General features: G+C 43.8%; 1 protein-coding gene across 3 annotated transcripts in view; it reads right to left on the reverse strand.

Moving 5' to 3' along the window:
- Positions 1-23,064, reverse strand: part of MAD1L1 (mitotic arrest deficient 1 like 1) — a 347,279-nt gene that overhangs the window by 119,067 nt on the left and 205,148 nt on the right. For all 3 annotated transcript variants that reach the window (XM_066198140.1, XM_066198141.1, XM_066198142.1), the window contains one exon: positions 2,498-2,705. In XM_066198140.1, the coding sequence (XP_066054237.1) occupies positions 2,498-2,705 (208 nt within the window). The remainder of the gene's footprint in view (positions 1-2,497; positions 2,706-23,064) is intronic.

A 23,064-nucleotide genomic window follows, 5' to 3' on the forward strand; every position in this document is an offset into this window, starting at 1 on the left:
CACTGAGTTTTCTGGCCACGCGAATCCATGCTGTTGAGCCACTGCTGAACAGCTGCTGCATCCACACTGCGGATGCAGGATGGAGTCAATGCAGAAATGGATGCAGCTTGCACAGCACACTTGATCAGCTGTCCCCAAACCCTCCAGGAGCTCTCCTTCCTCCAGCAAGGAGGCCAAATCTGGCACTGACCTGGTTAATTTAAAGCCAGCTCAAAATAACCCTTGTGGTCAGCACAGTAACACCCTCAGCATCTCTTCACGTCCCAACATTTTCAGTCCCCGTGCTCTGACCATGGTGCTGAATGCTCCCACAGCAGAAATGAGAGTTTAGGTGTACTTACGGCAATGTGCCCTGTGCATGACAGTGATGCACTCAAGCACATGAAATACATGAAAAAATGCCCAAGATCTTTCCACATAACCTGGCTTCCTATACCTTCACCCTGTCCTAAAAGAGAGCCATCCACAGGGGTGCTCCATCCTTCAACAGCGTTTTCCCATTTTGTTTACAAGAACAACATCCTAATGCACTTACAGGCACTCTGAGAATCCAAAGAGCCCTCCTGTGACTTTGGTAAATGACACTGACGTACTTCCCACCCTTCTAAGTTCTGAACATGATGCTCTCTTTTATCTGAGATGGTCACCAGAAGTCAGAATGATGTAGCTTGGGACTGGGGTAATAGGAAAAAAAAAAGCTTCATGTATGTGAGGCTGGAAATATCCTGAAACCCAGTAAGCTATTTGTTTTCCTGTTGGAATCAAAGGCAGAAGAGAAAACAGCTTTAAAAATGCATCCCTTCTGAGCTAACGACAAACCTGGTAACATCCCAGCACAGAGACACCTCACAAACAGCTAAAACCAGCTGTGTGGAAAGGCAGCAGAATGATAATTCTAGCACATCACAGGAGGCACACGTGAGGAACACATTCCCCCAGAAGAGATGGTCTAATTACTGCAGATGATACCCCAGAGGTTCATTTATCAGCGACAGAGACACGGGCTGACCCCACCTCTGCAGCCTCTGTGCCCCTGCCCTCCCTGGGCACTGTCAGCCCCCTGGACCTGCAGCATCAGATGTGCCTGGTACTGGGGGCATAGGGACAGACAAGGGCACTGGGCAGCAGCATCTACTGCAATTTAAACCCCTAAAACCCCGTGCATCTCAGATTCAAATTGCAATGCCAGAGCTATCCCCAAGAACTGCTCGCTGGGGGTCTGAGCCTGGAACCTCCTACAGACAATGGTCTTTTTAAATGTTTGCCAAGTGTTTCATGCTTATGCATCTGTTAGAGCATCCACTAACAGGAGTGACAGAACTGTCACTTACTTGTAACATGCAGTGAGCTCTTCACTTTATAAACCACCCCATCTGCACATTTCACCATCATATTTTTAAGGCTATATAGTATCATAATCCACTCTGAGATGCTGGAACAAACACATTCTCAGCAGTAATACAGTGCCATTGTTTGAGAGATGGGAAAACAGACAAGCTACTTTATGAGAATTCTGGTTTCATAACAGAGAAAGATGTTTTCTTCTGTTCATTTTCTTTAAAGCAGGGCTCTGTCCTTTTGTGGGTCTGAAGTCTCCAGCACTTGTGACCTTTGGGAAAAGCTCTGCTCTCTGTGTCTCATCTGAGGGAGGTGTCTGACCTCCAGACATTGACCATGTATGTACAGCTGGAACACACCAGGTTTGCTCCACACAGACCTTCAGTTCTCTTTCATTTTTTTTCTTCTCTATCAAATTGTTTTGAAGCTATGAGAGTTACAGCAGTAACTTCTCCTGGGCTCTTCAGCATAACTTGATTCTGTGTGGTCCCTCACAGTGTTACAGATGATGGGTTAGGTTTTATTGATATCCTTACCTTGATTTTCAGAGTCTATGTCTGGAGGTGTTGATTTTTGGGGTTACTGTACTAAAAAGTCTCACTCAGGTATGTGAAAGGAAGACAGACTGTACTGGAGTGCCACAGATTCTGTGAAACGTATTTAGCTCAGTGAAAGATGTACTTTGCTTTCATGGAGTATTGAATGTAGCTGTGATTAATGGGGCACATATACACTGATAAACAATATTAATTTGTTTTAAGCCAGGTCTGAAAAGATTCCAACCGCTTGCTTCCCTGCAGCTATGAAAGTTATTTCCTGCTGTCTGTAGTACCTCAAGGGCTAAACCAGCCCTGAAAGGAAGGAAATATTTCCTTTCACTCTGCCAGCAGCACCAGCCTATGAAGGCTGTTGTATTAGTATTTCATTCATCAGGAACAAATTATATGAATTATTATTATTTAGCCTTCCCACCCACCCTCTACCACAGGACTGCCACCACACATTCACTCTCTCCTGCACCAACCCAGCTGTTTTCATTTTCCATACAACCACTCCATCAAGCACACTGTCTGCAATGCCTCCATCTGCTTCTGCACTCAGCTCCTCTGGCAGCACGGATGAATAAATGCATCCCCAGGAGCAGAAGCCAGCAGCCTACCTGCAACTTCTTGTGGGGACTGAAAACCCCCAACTCCTTCCAGATTGCCAGAGATGGAGCCGCCTCCTTTGAGCACCCTGACGAGCTCCCTCAGCCTTTCACACTCTTCCTGCAGCTGCTGCTGCTCCTCCTTGCGCTGCTGCTTGGCCAAACTCATTGGGTTCATGCTGAAATGGACAACTTTGGTTCTGCTGGGGTCGTAGTCACCCTGGGTGGCAGGAAAAAAAAAAAAACACAAAAAAACCAAAAGCACATTGAGTAACCAATCCAACCTCCAAGTCCACCCAGCCTGTACCACTCAGTGAAATAAAAAAAAGTTACAGCAGAAAATAAGGTGATATTTATGCAGTGACAAGGTTTTATTCCAACAGCTGAAGGCAGCCAAACCCTGTGTTGTTTCTCCTTGTCTTGCTACTCCATCTTTAAATAAAACCCTGAAACAAGGCAAAGAAACAACAAACAACCAAAAAATAACCAAACCAGAAAAAACCGACAGGAACACCCCACTTAACAGAACTTGTTCCCGGGCTGATACTTCCACAGTCAAATTTAACTCCAGAAATGAAATTTTATAGCTGTATTTAAAATCTCTTGATAGCAGGAGATTATAATGAACACCCAAACACACCCTTAAACTACAGCAGGACATGCAGTGCCAGCCTGATTTATTGCTCATATGAGCCAGCAACATCCATGGCATCCAAAGGTGGAGTCATTAGCAAGTTTCATCAGCTTGTCCCAAGCAAGGGAACCCATATTCCATTCCTTTTTTCTCAAAGGAGAATTGTATTTACAGCAGTCTAAATAGTCAGTCAAGCCCTAAGATGGCAAATTAATATTCTTTCAAAGTGAGAGGAAAACACTGATGTTTCATTTGTGATTTCAGAGAGACAATTTTCATATAAACTACAGGAAGCCTCACAACCATAAATGTAGTAAAACATGTGCTAATGCTGGCTGCCACGGCACTCTGCCCAGCTGAAACCCTATAGCAGTGCCTGCATAAAAAGCTATTTTATATGGTAATATTTTTCCTTCAATTAAATCTCAGGACCTAAAGTGATTTTGTAAACATTAATTAACCCTCAAGAGCAGCATGAGGTAGGTATTATTCCAATTTTATCATTTCATTTCCATTAAAGACGTGATAGAACTTTATGTGGGGTTTTTTTCCATGCAAACCAGAACAGAGACTGAGCAACTTCCTCCTGCATTGCTGGTAGGAGACCCCAGAAGATCCCACTCCCAAACACCTTTTATTGAAAATACTCTCTAGTCACATACTGTGACTAGACTCATCAGGCAGTGAACTGCTGAAACTCACTGCCCCAGAGCCTGGCAACAGACACAAAACAGCATCAAAAATGGGTTTGACAAATCCAAGGATAGCAGCTCCATAACTGGGCCATGCCAGGGCAGGACATGGGAGAATCTTCCAGCATCTCTGGTTGCTGGAAGAGCGCTGGAGAGCATGGACAGATTTGTGGGCTTTCACAAAATAGCAGCTTCTGTCACTGTGGTCAAAGATGCTCTTCTGGCATTTTCTTCCCAGAGGAAAAAACAAGAGGAGTGTGGTGATTCTTCATAACTACTCTGAGAAACCAGTTTGAGCAGGGCTGTGCATCTGGGTAGGAGAGGGTCACTGTTCTACAGTGTAAGTACCAGTTACAAAGAAAGGAGATGACCTGTGTATGTCCCAGGCCAAGAAGGGGTGGGAGGAACTCCCAGAGGTCTGCCCTGGTCCAAGAGCTCACCCCAGGGAGCTGGGAAGACTCAGGCATGGAAACCTGGGTACCCTTCCCAGCTGTTTGCACTCCCCACAGTCAGGGGTACCTGGTCTCCCAACCCTTGGCCATGCACTCAGCAGGTGATGCACGTTCTCCTACTGCCCAAGCCTCACTTCAGTGACCTCAGGAACACCTGGGAGGGCAGCACTGCCCTGCAGCCCCACAGCTACAGGAATTTGTGACCCCATTTCCATAGCCAGGCTAAGACAAACCACCCCTAAATGCCAATCGGGCAACTCAGACCAAACGAAGAAATAACCCCACCATCAGCCTTGATCAAGAGAAATTCAGGTGAGACCTGAAGAATACAAACAGCATCTTGGAGATGTCAAACAGAGGGAGAAGGAAGACAGCTGTAACACCAGCTCATTAGATGTATTTTCCCCAGCACACACTGGCATTTACAAACCTGCCTTTGCACTCAGCTCGTTACCTTCTCATGCTATTTGCACTCCAGGACTCCTCCAGACAGGTCAGGGCACTCCTCGCTCTCGTGTTTGTCTTTCAAGGGAAGAGATTCAACTCCAAAGTGTGCAACAGGGCTTACTCTGGCTGGCAGGAGGACGCTCCAGTGTCAGCTGTGGATTCCAGTTCTCCCTGGGCAGCTGCCTCTGACCAGCTGGGAAGGGCTCTGGCCCCGTCTCCCTTGCCAAGGTCAGGCAGAGCTCATAGCTCCTCATCCTGGCTGCCAGCACCATTCCAGCTCCAGTGCAGGGATCACCACTGCTGCAGACACAGCAGCAGGATCCCTGTGTGAGGAAAGCCTTGCACACCTGGAGACTGCTGCTGCCTCCCTGCTAGGGCTGCTGTAACCCACACTGCACCAACCTGTTTATTCTGCAGGTTATTTACCCTTCTCCACCATCTATCTGGCCTTTCTATAAAGCCCTGCCATGATGCTGCAGTGCTTTGGCTCTTACAGATCTTTCAGACCATTTTTCCTCTCTTTTCATAATATGTCCCTCTTGAAAAATCTCGCTCTAAAACTCATCACCAGGGCTCAGCTTTATTTTCAGGGTTCACCAGCTCTCCTCAGCACATCAGTCTGAAGCTTCAGTGAGACAAGAGAATCTCTTAAAAGCCCAGAGAGCGACAAAGGCAGTGGCAGAATCCATCTCATTTAACATTTCTGGGAGATCACTAACATATTTGCTATGCTACTCACATTTTTGGGCTAGGGGCAGTAGCTTTCTCTTTCTTCTACACAGCACACATCAAACCAGTACATTTCTCCCTACAGCTAAAATATTAGTGCAGCTGGTTTATATTATAGCAATGCCTAAAAGAAACCAAGTGAGACAGGGATCCCAGCATGCCCAGTCCCGTACAAACCCCACAGGAAACTACCAATTAAAGCCCAAAAAGCAAACAACAAAGCCTGAAGATGCAGCATGTGAGGGGAGTGCAGGTATAGAAAGATACAGTCTCTGGTTCCAGGTGCCTCGGCAGCATGGCAGAAAAGAAAACACAGAAAAAGAAAACACATCTTCAGAGCTGCTCCTCATCACCACCAGACCATGCTGCCACCTCACAGTCGTACCAAGCAGAGCATTATTTAAGTCTCCGGGAAATTCACTGGCACTCTCTGGAGTTTGAAATAAATGCAGGAAGCTTCCCATGGAAACGGTGCAGACCAGAGGCAGTGTCTGATGAAAGGGATGGGTCTGAGGTGTAGGTAATATAGAAAGTCAAAACAGCATCACAGTTTGGGACGTTTGGAGTGTTCTTCCCAAATTTCTGAAGGCTGGGGGTGACTTTGTGTTGTGAAAATGAGCGGGGTAGGGTTGGCTCCATGAAGACCCATGGCGAGAAAACTGCTCCATATTTTTCTGTCCCAAATAAGATACAGAAAAGCAGCATTAAAATCTCACTAGCATTTGATAGACATGAAACCCTAATGCTGGTAGGAAACCAGGGACTGAAGAAAGCAAACAACATCCTCCTGAAATCCCTTTCGTTCTGGAAAATGTAAATTGCTGTTTTTCTCTGTCAACTGCACTTCCACCTACAATAAATTAGTCTTACTGATCATAATTTTGTTCTTTCAGTTGTGCAGCAGAAGCCTGGAGAATTGTTTCAGGCACTGGGAGAGAAGACCTAAAACAGATTTTCCCATTTAGAAAATCATTTTTAATCTTGAGTGACTGAAGAGGAAAACCAAACAGTGGCATTTGAGAGGCAGGCACAGAAGAGACAGCCATGTTCCTTGAACAGGAGCTGGGACTCCCCAAACAGCTGCCCAGGCACAGCTCCAGATGCTGCTTCTGTGCTGAGCAAACACATGCACGGAGGCATTGCTTAGCAGAGTTAAAAAGCATCTTGTAACAAACGGTAATGTATCCCTGGTTTCTCAAAGAAGCGTGAAAATCGTGCTGCAGGTTTGGAAACTTCGCCTGAACATGAGGTTTGACCGAATCCACTTCAGCTCATGGTGCCTTTACATGGAAATGTGGGACATTTGGGTGATGCAATCGATGTATGACCTACAGAGCTCTGTTGGAAAGCCATCCCACCCCTGGCTCGTTCAGCAGTAACTTGGTAGCTTGTTTTGCTCATCAGCACATCATGCCCAGTGTCTCAGAGAGCAACAATAACACATTACTGCCAGTTTCTCAGCAGCATCCCCTCTTTAGCCTGTTTTCCCCAATACCTTAAAAACCAGAAATTCTAGAGATTCTGAAGAGTAAATGACTTGGACTAGAGAGAACTGCTGGCGTTCATTGATTCTTCTCTTCAGGGATAACATTGAACAAGTAATTCAGATTTGTCAGAAAAATGTACACAGAGCTTCAATTTAGGAGGAAGCAATAAATACCTTGATTGATTGCAACCAAACCTGGTTGGCACTTAAAAAAGTGAATTACTCATTCCTGGAAAGCAAGATGTTAAGTAGTTGATTTGGTGCTTAAGGCAGCAAGACCGTTTTTTTTTTTTTTTTGGCTCTCAGAAGGGCACTGGACATTTTATAGAGATGATTTGTTGATTTCACGTGTTAATATGCTCCACAATTTGTGAAATAATGTTATTTTGACGCATTATCCTCAGCCTTACAGACATATGCCCCAGGGTATCCACAAGGAAAACTCTCTCATGAACCACCCCACTGCTGCTGTCCCAACTGTGGAGTCACGATGTGTGACAAACACTGCAGATGTCACACACAAATATTGGCTTAATGCAGTATGCTCCAAGCACACTCTGGCAGAACTATTTAGTAAGACTCTGGCTATCAATAAACTTTCTGACAAAAGACTATGGAAAAAAGAATTTGCAACAGGGCCAATTTGTCATCTAGAACCAAGGTACAAGCTAAAGTCAGATGCTGCTGCCTCCCCTCTCACTTCCATCTTCCAGCTTGAAGAAAAACCACCCCAGGGAGATAATTGTGCTGATGCTACGTGCCATTTTTTAAAACTATATTATTGTCAAACAGTCAGCATGTTGGTCTACGTGTTGAAATTACAGCTCAAAAACTTCCTAAGTAATCTGCCCATTAGGGAAGAATCAGTCAAGTGCCAAAGCAATGAATGAAGACAGGACTGCTTTAATCTCAGAAAAACAGAAACTTTTCCTTTAGAAGAGGAGCTGTTTAGAAGAACAATGAAAGCTGCCAGTGACAGCACCTTGAAGAGGGATGAACTTATTTTGGCATCTCTCCTCCTGGTTGTTTGAAAACTGCACAGTCCCAATTCAGCGATGTCTTTCTCCAGGAGCTATAAAAGCTTTTCTCTCTACTCCACTCACTTTCACAGATGCACAGGTAAGAATAAAGTACTTAAAACCATGTGGACCACTTTACATTTAATGAAACATTCAGTGCTTAACAACTCCATTTAAGGTCTATTCATCTGCTGCTGGTATTTCTGATCAGAAGGTAGAGCTGGTAGCAAAGGGAATAGTCTCCGTTGGTGTGAATATGTTTATCTAACATCACTAATGAAATTAAAGAAGTCCACACATCCCAAAAAAAGGCAACGACTGTCAGGATACAATGTCAGCAGGCACTGTGAAGGATTTTCAGCTGACTTCACGTCCTCACAGGCTCCTTATGTTTAATGCTTTGGCAAGCAAAATCATCAAAACCCATGGATGGGGGTGACATGCACTTAAGTACCTCATCTTTTCAGTCTTGGCATCTATCAGCCTTAAAAGATTGTGATTTCTGAGCAGCACAATAAATTCTGGTGGAGCATATGGACAGCTGAGCTTAATCGCTGCTGGCTGGCAACACAACAGCTTGTGCTTGGTCCTGCTGAGAAAAGGCTGGCGCTTGGAAGCTCTTCAAGGAAAGGACCATTTCCTCCTCACAAGGCTCCCATGCACGGTGAGAGTCACCCAAACACTGCTGCCTCCTGAGCTGAGGAATTTCTTCCTGTGCTGAACTTCTTTAGAGAGAAATCTCCGAGGTTTCCGGACTGGGACGCGCTATTCGGTACTGGAGAACTTAAATAGAAATGATTTAAGGAGCTTAGTAGATTATATCAGCTTTAAATGGGTCAGGAGTTACCTTGGAAGAATAGTCGGAATAAAACTGCATCTAGCTGTAGGAGACAGATGGGAAAGTTTCTTATGTACAGATACAAAACATAAAGCATCAGTTGGGGGGGTGGTGGAAGAGACATGTTTGAAAAGCATCCAACTGGCCAGGGAATGCTCTTCCTTCCATTTACTACCTCTTGCAGGCAAAAGAGTAGCTTAAATTGTAAACACTAACACACAGCAGGTAATTGGGTATATGCAGGTTGTCAGTGTCCAAAACTGAACTTTTGAACTCTTGAGCAGGGGATGGTACTTCACTGCTAGCACAGCCTGGTGGTGTGCTTTGGTAAATCCTGGACTAAAACAGAGGTGGCACATCTTGAATCCTCCCAAGATAGGACCAAATGTGACAAAATGTTACTCAAGGTTTCTGGCTGGTCTTTCACTGTGTCAGGCTCCAGCTACTGAATTCTTACAAAGTCCAGGTTTCTGATGCTAGAAGAGCTGACACTGCTTTTGTGGACCAGGAGGTTTATTCTTGGGATTCAGTTCCTCCTCCTGACCACAGATCCTTCAAGCACGCCTTTCCCAAGGCTTGGGGTTTCTGGAATGATGTCTGGCCTCATTGCAAACATGTGGTATTTGTGGGTAAACACAGCCACACAGGCTTTGCACACAAAGCTAATGAATACCCTGTTGCTTCCCCTGAGTTATGAAAGCAGACAAGTCACATATCATTAGAAGTTGTCTTTGAACATGTTTATCTTCAGCTTACAGTTAATGGCTCAGCATTTATGTCAAGAATTGTCTGCTGTTAGTCCTGCATCAATACCCATCGGAAATTTCACTCAAAGATGAGAACAAAAAAACAGCAGGAAGGCAAAATTGGAATTTATCACCTGAAAGGCATATGGAAGGTCCCCAACAGCTACAGTTCTTGCTGTAATAGCTTATTAACTAGAGTATGCCTGGCTATTCAGGTGAGCAGCTTCTCCTGATCTACCTAAATTTTATTTTAACTTTTAACAGCTTAAAAAAAAAAAAATTGGTTACTCAACTCTCTCATACAAAAGGCTATTGGAGGCATTTCTGTACCCAGTACTAGGCAGCCTCAGAAAGCTTAATCCTACCTCAGGAAATGCCATTTTAATGGAAATTCTGTTTCTTGGTTTTGTTCTTTGTTTCTTTGCTCAGGCTTGTTAAAGTGATTAGAGTAATACCCAAAGTAAACTGCATCCCAAAGAATTCCCTCTGTACCCAGTGCACAAAGCACAGCACGCTCGCCCGCCCCAGCTCCCTCTGTCACACAAGATAACCACACCAAGGGATCTTTAAAGCCTCTGGAACAGGAGCTGTATGTAACAAAAATGGATTGCAAAGATGAGACAAAGCAAACTAACAAATAAGCAACCGCCACCACCTGCTCCTTGTAGCTTTGCCAGTATGTGCATGCTTCACATCAGAAACAGTTGTGGGGGGAAAAGGAAAACAGAAGGTGCTGGATGTTGGGAAAAGGCTCATTTTTTCCCATCAGGTCTCATGACACTTCCCTACCCTTTTTCTCTCTCCAACACTTTTTTCGTGCGCATCTGCACACATACAACACTGAAACCTGGCAGCAGAAATTCACTTGGGCAACCTTTCCATCGTTATCTTAGCCAGTTCTTAGTACAACACCTGCTACTTCTTCCACAGAACAGGAAGATCTTTCTCCTTGCCCAAGTGATGTGACCCCTTGTTCATACACCTTGATCCAGGCAACCTTTCCCCTCTGGCCTCCTGAACACCCATGTCAGTCATTTCCAGACCAGTGAAGACACTCTGTGCTAGCCTGAATTATGTCTCTTCATCCCCAGAAACTCCTCCACCAGCACAACACATTCCACATCCTTGCTCTCAGGAGCAATGAGCAATCCCACATCACCTTCCCCACTCCAACAGCAATGCCACCTGGAACAGCTGCCCCTCCCACCAAGGTTTCTACAGGGGTTTTTCTCTTTCTTCCTGAGCGGATCTTCCACACTATCCATACTCATTGATATTCCTCCCTATGGCCTCTTTCACCAGCAGCATCTACAGCAAATTAGCAATGAGACAGGGAGGTGGCTGGAGTTAGGCCGTATCACAGACAAAAAAGCTCTAATCACCCTAATCACACTGCTCTAACACCAGACCATATCTTTGGGTACAACATGTAACACATTTTTTGGACGCTGCTACAATGGGAGTAATAAAATAAAATGTTTTAGCAGTGGTGTGGAAGCCCTTCAGGTACAGTTTTAAAAGGAGATCTGTTTTCTATATCTCTTTCAAACGTGTTGTTCCCTGGAGGATGCAAGACTGTAATTTGCATTGAGTGAGGCATTCAGATGAGGTCTGGGATGCAAACAAACGTGACAAGAAGGTTAAGAGTCAGGACACAGAGACATGGAATGGCATGAAGCTGGGATAATCTAAAAGAAAAAATGCATCCAAATGTTCACTGTCCTTTTCAATTGCTGCTCTTCCTTTTATTGCAATGGAAGAAAATCATAGTCTGCTCTAGGATGGTTTGTTACCACCTAGAGACTTGAATTTCAGGGTTTCTACACTAGTTTTTTCAAGTCAAGGATTCCTGTCTTTCCTGAGAACAAAGTCGGTAAAAAGTTGCTATTATTTACAGTCTAGCAGCATGCAGAGGAGACCTGTGCTGGTTCAAAAACCTCTGATAAAGACACTGAAAATAAAAAGCACATAGGTTCTGAAAACAGCCCCAAAGAGCTTATAGTATGAGTTATAAAAATTCCTTTTCAGAGATAAGTCTTAACTTTTTACGGTGAGAAATGCTGGCTCTCACAGATCTGAATTTCAAAAAAACATTCTATCAACTTTCCCATACAAATGAAGTAACTTTGGTTGAGAATATTGTGGAGAGGTGTCAGAACAAATCTAGCTTTTCAAGAGAAGTACACACAGTTGGCCAAAAAGTTTAACTATTTCTTTGCTGCTCTCCTTTTTATTTTGCAACATACGCATACAGTTACAGTTCAGTAGACCAGAAAGACAGGAGACACTTGAAGTGAGGTTCTTTTTGTAGTATTCACTCCAATCCAGATATTCAGCCACACAAAGCTTCCTTCCTCACAATGCTCTACAAATCTTGCTTTAATGCCTCCATAGTTCTGTGTTTCCTGGTAAAGCTCTACTTTGGAATGAATTCAGATGGGACTTCAAGGAGAGATCCCACAGGAGAGAAGCAAACAAACTGGCTGTGCTAGACCAGGACCCTCAGTATCCAGACAGGAAGGGAAGAGTCAGAACAAAGTATGGCAGCAGAGGTCCCACTTTCAAGACTTCATAAAGCAAAGTGAAACTGCAATGTAATAGGATTTTCCAGTTAATGGATCTCATTAGCAAAAAGCAAAACCTCTACGGGTATTTTTTTTAGATACTATCTGGCATAAAAAGAAAGATGCATAATTAAAAATTATGTAAAAGCCTTCATGGAAGCATCAAAGTTCATCTGAGCATATAAAAGCCTGAAAAATAAGTGACAAGAAGTGCTGTCAATCACACTGTGTATTTGTACAGCAAACACATGGCACAGGCTGAATGCTGAGGTCAACCACAACAGCAATGCTGAATCTCCTAAAGGCTTTAAGTGCACCAGGACATTTTGATCCTATAATTTAATGCATATAAAAGTACTATTGTATGTCCTTACACGTCAAATTCCAACCTGGTGGGGTACAAAGCAATTCTGAGTAAATGAATGAGCACCCTCAGCCTTGGCTGCCCCCCTGAGCTAACCCACCACCATTACCAGATTCCTGCCTCAAGCTGGAAGCATTTCCACTCCAAGAGCAAGTCAAGTTCCCTTTCCCATCACACAGAAACTGTGACAGACTCAAGTGGTTTTGGAGGACTCATTTCTGACAGTCTCCTCGAGCAGCTGGGCAGTGTGTGAGTGGGATTTACAGCAAATGTGTTGCAGGTTAAACAAGTTCCAGTGCAGCCCCTCCCTGCGAGGGGTTATCGCCTCCCACGTGCCGTCTGCTGTGGACAAGCAGACGGGAAAAAGGTGGAAAACAAAACACGTCCCTGCACCACGCCGAGGGCAAGAGCAGCCACAGCACAACTGCCAAGTTTTATTCCTTTGGTCACAGTCACTTCACAGTGATGTGGTGGTTGTCCTGCCCCTGAGGAGAGCTCATCCTCACCAATACCACCTCAATGTCCAACCAGGTACAGGTGGAAATTCCTTCAGTAATGGATAACTGGGTACAAGGAAAAGTGAGAAAGCTTCCAGCATCTCAGAAAGGCATGTATCCATGTACATACCATCCTTTTACCCATGCAGTCACCTACATTATTGACCATGAGGAGTCACTGCAGGTTCCCTCAGTTGGGTTGAGCAGGCAGAACCCTCTTCTGTTTGCTCTGCTCTTTCTCAAGTAAGAGACCCGAGTGTCTGAAACATCCAAATATCGATTCAAATGGTACATTCTCTTCTATCCCTCAAGGCAAATAGATAAATGTTTGGTTTTCCCTCCCTTTTCACCATTTGATCAGGTTAATTCTTTTTTAAATTTAAGCGAGTTGTAGGATCCCTGATGAAAAGAGTTCTTTTCCCCTTCTCCAGGAGCATGAAAAAGGTCTCCTCCATCTCCTTCCTTCTCCCCACCTTGTGATGGATGATTACCTTTTTCCCTCAGGTTTCCTCACTCAGCTCCTTGGAGAGCTCAACTCTGCTCTCTTGGTCCCTATGAAGAAGGGCATCACTTTGTCTCCTTTTATTCCTTGAATATTAAAAGTTTCTACAGACTTGGGATTAACAAACATTAGAGATGTCCCAGGCAGTGAGAACAGGGCTGTCATGGAAGAGGTTGCTGTGCATACAAAGAAACCCTGAACTAGAAGAGTCAGCAATGCAAGGAGAATTAAAAAGCACAGTTAAATAACCCTAAATCCTCATGCATATTTATAAACTACATCACATCAAAACTAAATCAATACCCTCACTAGTTACATATGGCCTGAGAAAGCAAGAGCTGGTAACTTGGTTTTGCTTTACCCATTGTACTGCTGAGGCCCAGAAAGTCTCCACACAGGACTAAATTCCTAGGCTGGGAAGGGGGAATTTCAAGCTGTAACATCACAGGGTAGGATGAAGCAGTGAGGAGAGAAGGAGCAGCCACCCACAGATGGCACAAGGAATTCACCTGAGCCTTGGCAATGGAGCAGAATTTCAGTTTAAACCCTTCTGTTCCTATGACAAAGAGAAAAACACCTCTGGCAAGAGAACAGGTTTCACCATTTCAGCTGCATCTCTGTAGGTGACATAAACTACATCCCCCAAGATTTCATACCCCACGTGCTGGGTCAGACTGTTCACATAGGGACTTTCATCAGCACAGCCATCTGCTTAAACATCCCTTCTTGGCTTTCCCTGGGGGAAAATACTTCTTGGTTGCCTGCAAAGCTTCAATTACTATTCATGTCTTTTCCAGTAAATGCAGTTTGAACCAAAGATATGGGAAAACGGTTTAAAAAGTCACACTGGGATCACCAACCCATTAGCAAAATGTCTCTGTCAAACATGCTAAACCTGACTTACATCACTTCATCCCCAATAACACATTTTCCTTATTCAGGCTTAGACTGCTGCGACGTTGAGCCAAACCCAAATTGAAGCTACCTTGAAATATATTTGGTAGACACAAAACTGTCCAAACAACAGTGCATGACTTAATGGCCTGACATACAGCTGTCCTGCCTCCAGTTTGATTTTATTTCACCAGTTTTACGTCACTGTGCTAATGGACTGGAGAGCAACCAGCACATTTTGCACAGTGATGCGAAGGGGCAAGGATTTTAAATTTTACTGCCAGGTTTTTCCAGAATTATGACTGCCAAGTCAATCTCTAAACCATTAAGACGCTACAAAATCTCCTTCAAAACACAATACTTCCTGCTGTATAAAACTCAGGCTTTGGTTTTTATCATCACTTTCCTCATTGCCAACATACATCGCAGCGTTTTTATGAAAGAAAATGATGGATGAGGGGAAATTCTACTTTTCTGGTGTTTCTCAGTGAGAACCCAGTTCTCCAGCCTTCGTGTAACAATCCAGGGAGGAGAGGACAGCTCAGCCTTGCACTACAGCCACCACAACATGCTCCTGCACTGCGGTAGTTACTTCTTTCCCATTAAGTTTTAATTAGACAACACATGCATAACTTGGAAACACAGCCTGGCTGCAGTTGAGAAGGGATCTTTTCAACTTCATTTGAGCAAACCTGAAAGAGAGCCTTCTCTAACCACAGATTTTCAGATGGCATCTTTAAGCACACAATCAACCCTGAATTTCAGGGGTCAGACCACATTTGCTATGGAGAATGCAATTTTCCTTCATTGTAGGAACTACCTGGTCCTTTTTCCATGTTTCAGTTACTGTTTTGTTTTTAATACAATTTTAATGCTTTAAAATTACTGCTACTTCAGCAACACTCTTTGGCAGTACACAGTATTTATTGAGTTATTTTCACGAGTAGAACCCCAAAATTGTGTTTGGTAGGGAATATACTGACAGAAACCGGGGGTTTTCTGCCTGAAAATGAGTAGTAGACTTGGAATTCATCTGACTGAACATGCAAAAAGTGGCCTCAAGAACAACGATAAACATCTCAGTTGCATAAATTTAGACATTTTTATCCTCCAGCAGGTCAACAGCAGAGGAAAAAAAGATCAAGAGGCGTGTTAAGGGAAAAGCACATTTGATGTTAGTGATTTCAGAAAAAAATATTATTTTCTGTAATCACTGTGAAAGGAGTACAAATCTCTGCCATCATCTTGCTTAACAGAGCTCAACAATGCTTACATTTCACTTGAGAGGAAATATCCGTTTTCATTATTTCAGCCCACTCAATCACTCCTCCTCCAACTTCAAACCTTGACTCGGATGTATTCACTTACTGGAGTTTGCAAATTGCTAATCACCCATTGGCAGTATTGATCTGCACGTTTTACTGCAGTCAGAATGAGACAGCACTGGCTGGTGAATAGACTGTGAAGACTGAAAAATGAGATTAACCAGCTCGCTTCATACAGATCGAGTTATCTGCTGCCTTGTTCGCTTTTCATGAAGCTTCCAGAATGCAGCAAACTGAATCTCCTTAACTCACAAGACAGGGCTGATACATAACTCCATTAGGAGAAAAGATCAGAAAAAGCAAGTAACACAATTTCATGGAAAACAGGTCTTGTCAAACAGACTTGAAGAGATTTCAAGTCTAGTTAACTGAGATAACTGTGTTGACACAACAGAATAGGAATTCTGTAATATATTTGCCTCGGTATCAAAATCGCATTTTCTTTTAAAAGCAGCATGATGCAAACTCAGACTGTGGCAGTTTTTAAATGGCCCAAAAGCTGATGAACTAATAGTGACATTTCCCTGTTACTTTCCCAACAAGAATTGCTTCTTTGGCCGACTGTATGCAGCGCACATTCTCTAAGATACATAAGGAAATAATAAAACCTTTACTAAAATATGCAGATAACACAAAGGCAGAATTGTAGCAAACTATAAAGCCCACAAAGATAGTTCAGAAATCTGATTGTGCCAGGCACAATCATTCCCTATGAATTCAAATGCACCGTGAGAGATCCCAGAGAGCAGAATACAACACAGCAGGTACTTTGTGGAAGACAGTGCCTGTGAGGAGGCCACAGTTAATAACTAAGGGTTACCTCTAATTTAATGCTGTGGGGAGGAAAAAAACCCAAGGAACAGCCAGGATCTTTATGTATCATTGAGTAGGAAGGACTAAAGAAACAATACTGTCCCTGAAGGCAGCACTGATGAGACCCCTACAGTGATAACATACCCAGGTGAGGTGCGCAGGCGTGAGGGCGTTCTTGAAAACTAAGGGAAGTGGTGAGAAGATTTCCATGAATGATTCATGGTCTGAAAAAAACACATCTTCCACTGAGAAATTAATGGAAATCAAACTATTTCATTTGCTGTGGAGAAGGCAGAAGCTGGGTTTTCAGTGGAAATCTGACACTTAAATGGTTCTTTAATGTAGAAAACAAAAGCACGGAGAGAACCCGATGGCTTCACTTCATGGTGAAGCCAATGAAATGGAAATAATATATATTTTTAATAGGGATGGCTAACCAGGGAAACCAATACATTCTCTGTTACTTAGTGTCTTTAAATCAATATATGATATCTTATTAAAAAGAGTCTATGCAGCAACCACAAGTCACTGGGCAGATTTCTCTTAAAACTATTTTTTTGTGTTCTATCAGACTAATGGGTATTCTTTTTGGCCCTAAACCTCCTAATTCAACTCATTCCACTTCCTCCAATTCAAAGAAAAGTGTTATCCAATACTTTTATCCATTCTCTCTCATATCATTAATTCCCCCTCTTACTTTATAAGCCCCCAGACAATTCTGTAACTTCAGCATTTATTCCTCTTAGACATAACAAGAACTTAGATGTTATCACTGACAGTTTAATCTTTTTCAAGGAGAGTTTTAATTTGTAGAGAAATTATATTAGAATCAATGCCTCTAAATATAAAAATACTTTCAAATCTATGTTCATTTCAATATTCCAGAGTGGCAGGCCTGCTCAAATCCTCAGGTGACGGAAAATCAGAATGACACTTGAGACCCAGCCACTGAGATTGTGCTGCTTTTTTTTCTTTTTTTCCCCTAAAGGAAACATCTTTCTCACAGTCGTAATGACAACTTGAACATGTGGATGCTGATCCATACAGATGTGATTCCAGCTCACTGGAAAATTACAAGGGTTATTTGGTGATTAAGAGTGCAAAAATCAGAGAAACGAAACAGATTTGTCACCTGCCATCTTTTTTGATCCCTAGGCTTTACACTAGGGAGTCTCCATCCTGATTTAAAGGGAGTAAAGCCAATTTAAGAACTACTTTTCTGGGAGATGATGAAGAGAGAAACAAAGATGGACTGAGAAGTGAAAGCTCTACAAGTCACAAAACACAAAGACACCTCTGTCTACAACACCCCTGACCATGTGTACACATTTGTAAAATAACCATTCTGCAATGTGTCCACCTTCACTAAAGCCAAAGCTTTAACAAACTATTTCTCTAATTTCTACCCAACATCCTGCTGCCAGTCTCCCTCCCATCTCCCACAGCTGCCCTCTGAAGGCAGCACCTGACATCAAGTCTTGAGCACTTTTGGGGAGGCACCTGAAGGAGGCACCTGCAGAGTGGAAAGGGAGCAGAAAAGCAAACACCCTGAAAAAGCACAATTTCCCCCTGTAATCCCATATTACTTCTGCTCCAGCATGCACGAGCCACAGTAACAACAAAATGACTGTTGTTCTTCATGTGCCTCAAGCACAGTTTCAGACAGATAAAAATTTCTGGTTCTGCCCTCAGGAAAGAGCTGGAATATCATGAGCTGCCACACTGGGAAAGCCAGCTTCACCAGCCAGCTGCACACTGGTCTTCTGCAACAGATAAAACCCAGCCCACGACTCTCAGGCTTTGTTCCCCTCAACTACCTCCTTGCCACTGCCAGTAATTCTAACCCACATTACAAATGCCCTACAAGACACCATAACATGGTTGCCTCGCTATACTAATAAGAAAAAAAAAACCCCATAAATATCTCTAGTTCCTCAATACATGCCTGGTTTCCCTGGATCCATAATAAGCTTGTCCACATTCAACTTGAAAATACTATTCAATTTTATGAATTCTGCCTGGATCCGTACCAACCGCAAACTCTAATTTGTTTTCTGAATGTTATCTCAACTGTAAGAACTGATCAGCGCCTTCACTTCAGCTCTGCAGCCTGTATATTAAGTTAAACCACACACAAATGTGTTTGCCTCTCTCAAAAGCTGTTAAATGAGATAGTCTCCTACGGAAAAAAAAAATGGAATACTACCAGGCAAAGAACAAGGAGTGCTGCTCTGCCAGGTGAGATGGTCAGCAAATTTTGGGTTATCAGGCTGGGCAGTCCATGTAACCTCTGTGAAGATCAGCCAGCTGTGCCCAAAGAAGTCCAGAGCTGCTCCAGGCAAACTTAACTGTGCCAGAATCTGATAATGGACCAAACCTGGTATATTTGGACAGGTGTCATAGATGCTCAAAGGAAATGTTACTGCAAAACCTTTTTCTTTCAGAATTTTTCCCTCCCTCTGTGATCTCCAAACCACACAGTGCCAACAGGGACTGCTGTGGCTGAGGGCCTGATCATCTCCTTCACAGCACAAGCAACCACATTTCAGGGATATTATCTACAGATTCCACAGAAGGCACGTACACTCAGCCACACCCACAACAGAACTGGAAGTGGCATCCCCTCCTGCCTGCCAGAGCTGTGCACTGGCAATAACCCAGCCACATCCCCAGCTCTGCTTTGGCACCATCTTCCTCTTGCTGCTGCTGAGCTTTCTTCTCCTGCCTCTCCCCCTCTGGATAATTTACATGGAGGTTTTACTTTTCCAGACATAGGCTTAATTGACCAAATATTTATAAATAACTGAAGAAGAGAGCCTGAGTCCCGAGGTTTTTTGCTTACAACAACCTTATTGCTAATTTGAGCTTCTCTCAGGGATGGATGTTGTGCTGCCACAGAGACCGGACAACCTTTGCATTCAAGAGATTAAAAACTTGTTCCAGTGCTCCTGACACAGGGTTGGGGTGGAGAACTACTCTTATTGTGGGTAAGTCACTGTGCTGCACTGCCAGTTCTCATCTGGGCAGCTGCTGCTAGTTCAAAGCATTATCACCACTGAAACAGTCACGTGTAAACAGAGTGCAATGGGCACCCTCAAAGCACAAGGTACTTGAAGGCAGAAGATGAATTGAAATCCAGGGTTTTGTACATTACTTTCCACAAGTGAACTCTCAAGTGCTCAGTCTCTAAGCTCTTGAGAAAGAAGGGTAGCTGAAAAAAACACAGGGACACAGGGGAACAACAGGGGAGTGGAGTAATGAGAGATTTGTCTGTGAGTGCCAGCATTTCAAAAGACAAATTTTACTTATTTTCAAACCAGACAAATATTTTCCCATTCTCTTTCAGGAAATGGGAACATGCAGATTGACAGCAGACCCAAGGTTGCTTAAACCCTGATCTATAACCTGGCTGCCAGGGGACGCTGCAAGGGATTTGTAACCTTCAGCCTTGGCTGGTCTCTCAGACATGCAGCAGCCTTTGAGCAGCTGTGACAGGCATCCCAAACACCGCAGCAGAAAGGGAGCTGGTGTGGGGGAGAGGAGCTGGAGAAAGAGGATGCAGGTGGTTCCCATGCAAAGCACAAGTGAAGAGAGCTGAGAAGGCCCCTCCATGGGACCACACTGTTCTTCTTAGCCATAAGCAGATCCCTCCTAGGAAAACCAGCATGAGGTAAGGTAAGATATTCCAGATTCGATTTAAATGGCTCCATCCCTTGCAGTCACATTGACCAGAACCACCTGAAATCTCCATTTATCACCTCCCTATTTTAAAACCAATCGATACCACTGCAGGACAGCAACTTTCTGTATAAGTAGAAAACAAGATGCCCTGGAGCCCTGGGAAATTCTCCCTGCTCCCCACCAGCTCAATACCAGCTCTGATCCCGTGTCTGCATCACGCACAGCCGGGGCTGTAACATGGGCTTAAACAATGCAGCAGCAGCAACTACTTTGCTTCCAGCAGCTCAACAAGCCTCGAGCTGTGAGTAGAGAAAGAGCCCCCTCTGCTTGCTTCTCCACAGCAGTGTGTGCACGGGACCAGGGGTTTAATCGAAGGGAAGGAGTAGGTGGGATGTAGGAGCTGTAAGCACCCTTATAAACCTGTGTGTGCACTAGGAGAGTTTTTAAGGGGAGAGGGAATATCTGAGAAACAGAAAAAGGTGCAGTCCACAAGCACGTGCAGCAGTCCAGCTGCAATTCGTGGTGTCCAGGAGGCTAAAAGCTTGTGAGAATGAGGGACTGAGTTGAGCTGTACACTGTGGGCACAGGCAGCAAAATGCCACCAACCGTCTCATGGGAGTTTTTAAGTGTTTGTCAAGAAAAGCTGGGAAGGAAGTTAGCTAACCAAGGAAGGTCCCCAAGAGGAAGTCAGAGGGTGGCAAAAGTGCAAGAGTAAAAGGAAAAGATGGGGAAGAATTTGCATGCCCCCCCGACCCTCCTGGATTTATTCAGACGCATAATTCCTATGGTTGATGACCTGGTGGTTTGAGTGTCAGAGCCCATCTGAATCTTGTCACCACAACAGCCTATACTGATGTTACTTCCAGAGGAGATACACCCACTGGGAATTAAGTACCCTGGCACAGAGAGGATTTTAAGTAACTCTGCTCTTCCCTTCATTCTGTGCTCTTGCTAGTAGCACACACATTAAAAATAACTGAGGAACCACGCACCCCAATAACACAAACCACAAGTGTTTGCATTAAGTTTTACCGACCTCATACGTAAATCAGCCTGTAAAGCCTGGTAGCCCGTTATATACTACTCAATTACTACAGCAAGCATCCATCCTGTGCCTTTCACAGTGATCTGTAGCCTGGAACAGGTTCATAAACAGCTCAGAAAGGCAGCTGCTGTAGATTTCACTTAACTCCTTATCTATCTGCTTTAAACGGATTAAATGACTATGTCATTAAAATGCTCGAAGTAAGCCTTTGATCATAAACTTCTCATCATTTTGCAGTTATTGAATCTGATCCCTAATGAATCTTATTCTGCCGTATTTCTGTCTCTGCTCCCGGCCTTGCTCCCCATTAGTCCTGGTTGCTCAGTCTGCTTTGTATGCCCGAGCACTGCCCCCTGAACAGCCCTCGATCGTAGCTGCTGATTGCCCAGCCCCGAGGAAGGATGAAGTGCAGGAATTTCATTTGAGGCAGGGTCACAAGGAGCGAGAAAATAATCCACAAAATACAAGCCACACTGAACACCCTCTCCATATTCACTGCACAGCTGCGTGACTGCAATTGCACCGAGCGGAGAGGGGGGCTTGGGCACTGTGCTCTCCCACATCTTACAGAGAAAAAAAGATGTTTTATTTACATAGTAGAGGGGTACAAGTAAAAAGAAAAGCACGACTGAGATCAAGGGATTTTCTGCCACAGCACACCAGCAGATTTTATCAGCTGCAATGAAGGATGTGCCTGATCTCAGCATGTGCAGAGGTGGGGGAAAGCTTGTGGTGTCCAGAAGTGCCCCAGCACAAACACCAAACACCAGCCCATGTCTAAGCACAGCAAGCAGAAAGCCACTGCAGATCCTGGGGAAATGGAGGGAGACAAAACATCCAATGCCCTGCTTCATACATGAGGCAGTAGGGTTGGTGGGAATCAAAGGAGAACAAATGTTTACTGGTCTGCAATGATTGGTAGAGATGGGGACCACTGAGGTCATTCTGCATTCCAAGTTTTACTCCAAACTCAATCAGGCTACAAAACCACCCATTAAATGTGGTGCTAAATCTCATTTCTTGCACCAGTTTAGTCTTGGCAAATCCAAGGGCCCACACACAAGGGCTGGCAGGAGGAATCTGTAAACATTAAAGATGATAAATAGAGAGGGTTTTCTGACCCGACTATAAAGTAGACTTTATAAAAAATTTTGTTTTTAATACCAGTATACGATATCCTGAGTCCCTGTATTTTCTCTTTGAGAAGACGACCACCACGTTCTGAAATTTCAGAGACTTTTTTTTCTAGGGAAGTTCATTTCCATCAGGCACAACAGGAAGAAAATGCCCAGGAATTCATGTCTAGCTGTCATTCAAAACAATGTAGAAGAATTCCATCATAAGAGTGGCTTTTATTCTTCAGTATCAGTAGGCACAAAAGGCAAAAAAAGCAGATCCTTCTAGTAGCCACAGGAGAGGAAAGGTACTGTGCAACGTTACATGAGCACCAAGTGCTTGTTTCAGCTGTGAGCTCCATTAAAGTCACATGAAAGTGTTAAACTGAATGCTGAAAAACTGCATGTTTGATATGGAAGAGGCCCATTATGTCAACTTGCACAGTCCTTGCCAATGCAGCACACTAATGTTAATCATTCCACATTCTAATTATCTTACCATTATAGCAATTTCCCTGATGATCATCCCCCTTTTTTTTTTTTATATCATTTTGCTGTTGTTCAATGGTTTTCAATGATGCAGGCTGTAAGGCTTGGACCACCTCTTGGCCATTCCCGTGTTTCCAAAGAATACACCAAAGGGTGTGTTATTATCTCTCTCCATCATTCCCTTGGCTTTCCAGGACATACTCCGTACTTTTAAACAAAAGGATGGGAAAGAGGCGGACGCCGCTTC

The sequence above is a fragment of the Chamaea fasciata genome, unplaced genomic scaffold (genome assembly GCF_029207755.1).
Source record: "Chamaea fasciata isolate MVZ Bird 193981 ecotype frontalis unplaced genomic scaffold, bChaFas1.0.hap1 SCAF_16, whole genome shotgun sequence".
Taxonomy (NCBI): Eukaryota; Metazoa; Chordata; class Aves; order Passeriformes; family Sylviidae; genus Chamaea; species Chamaea fasciata.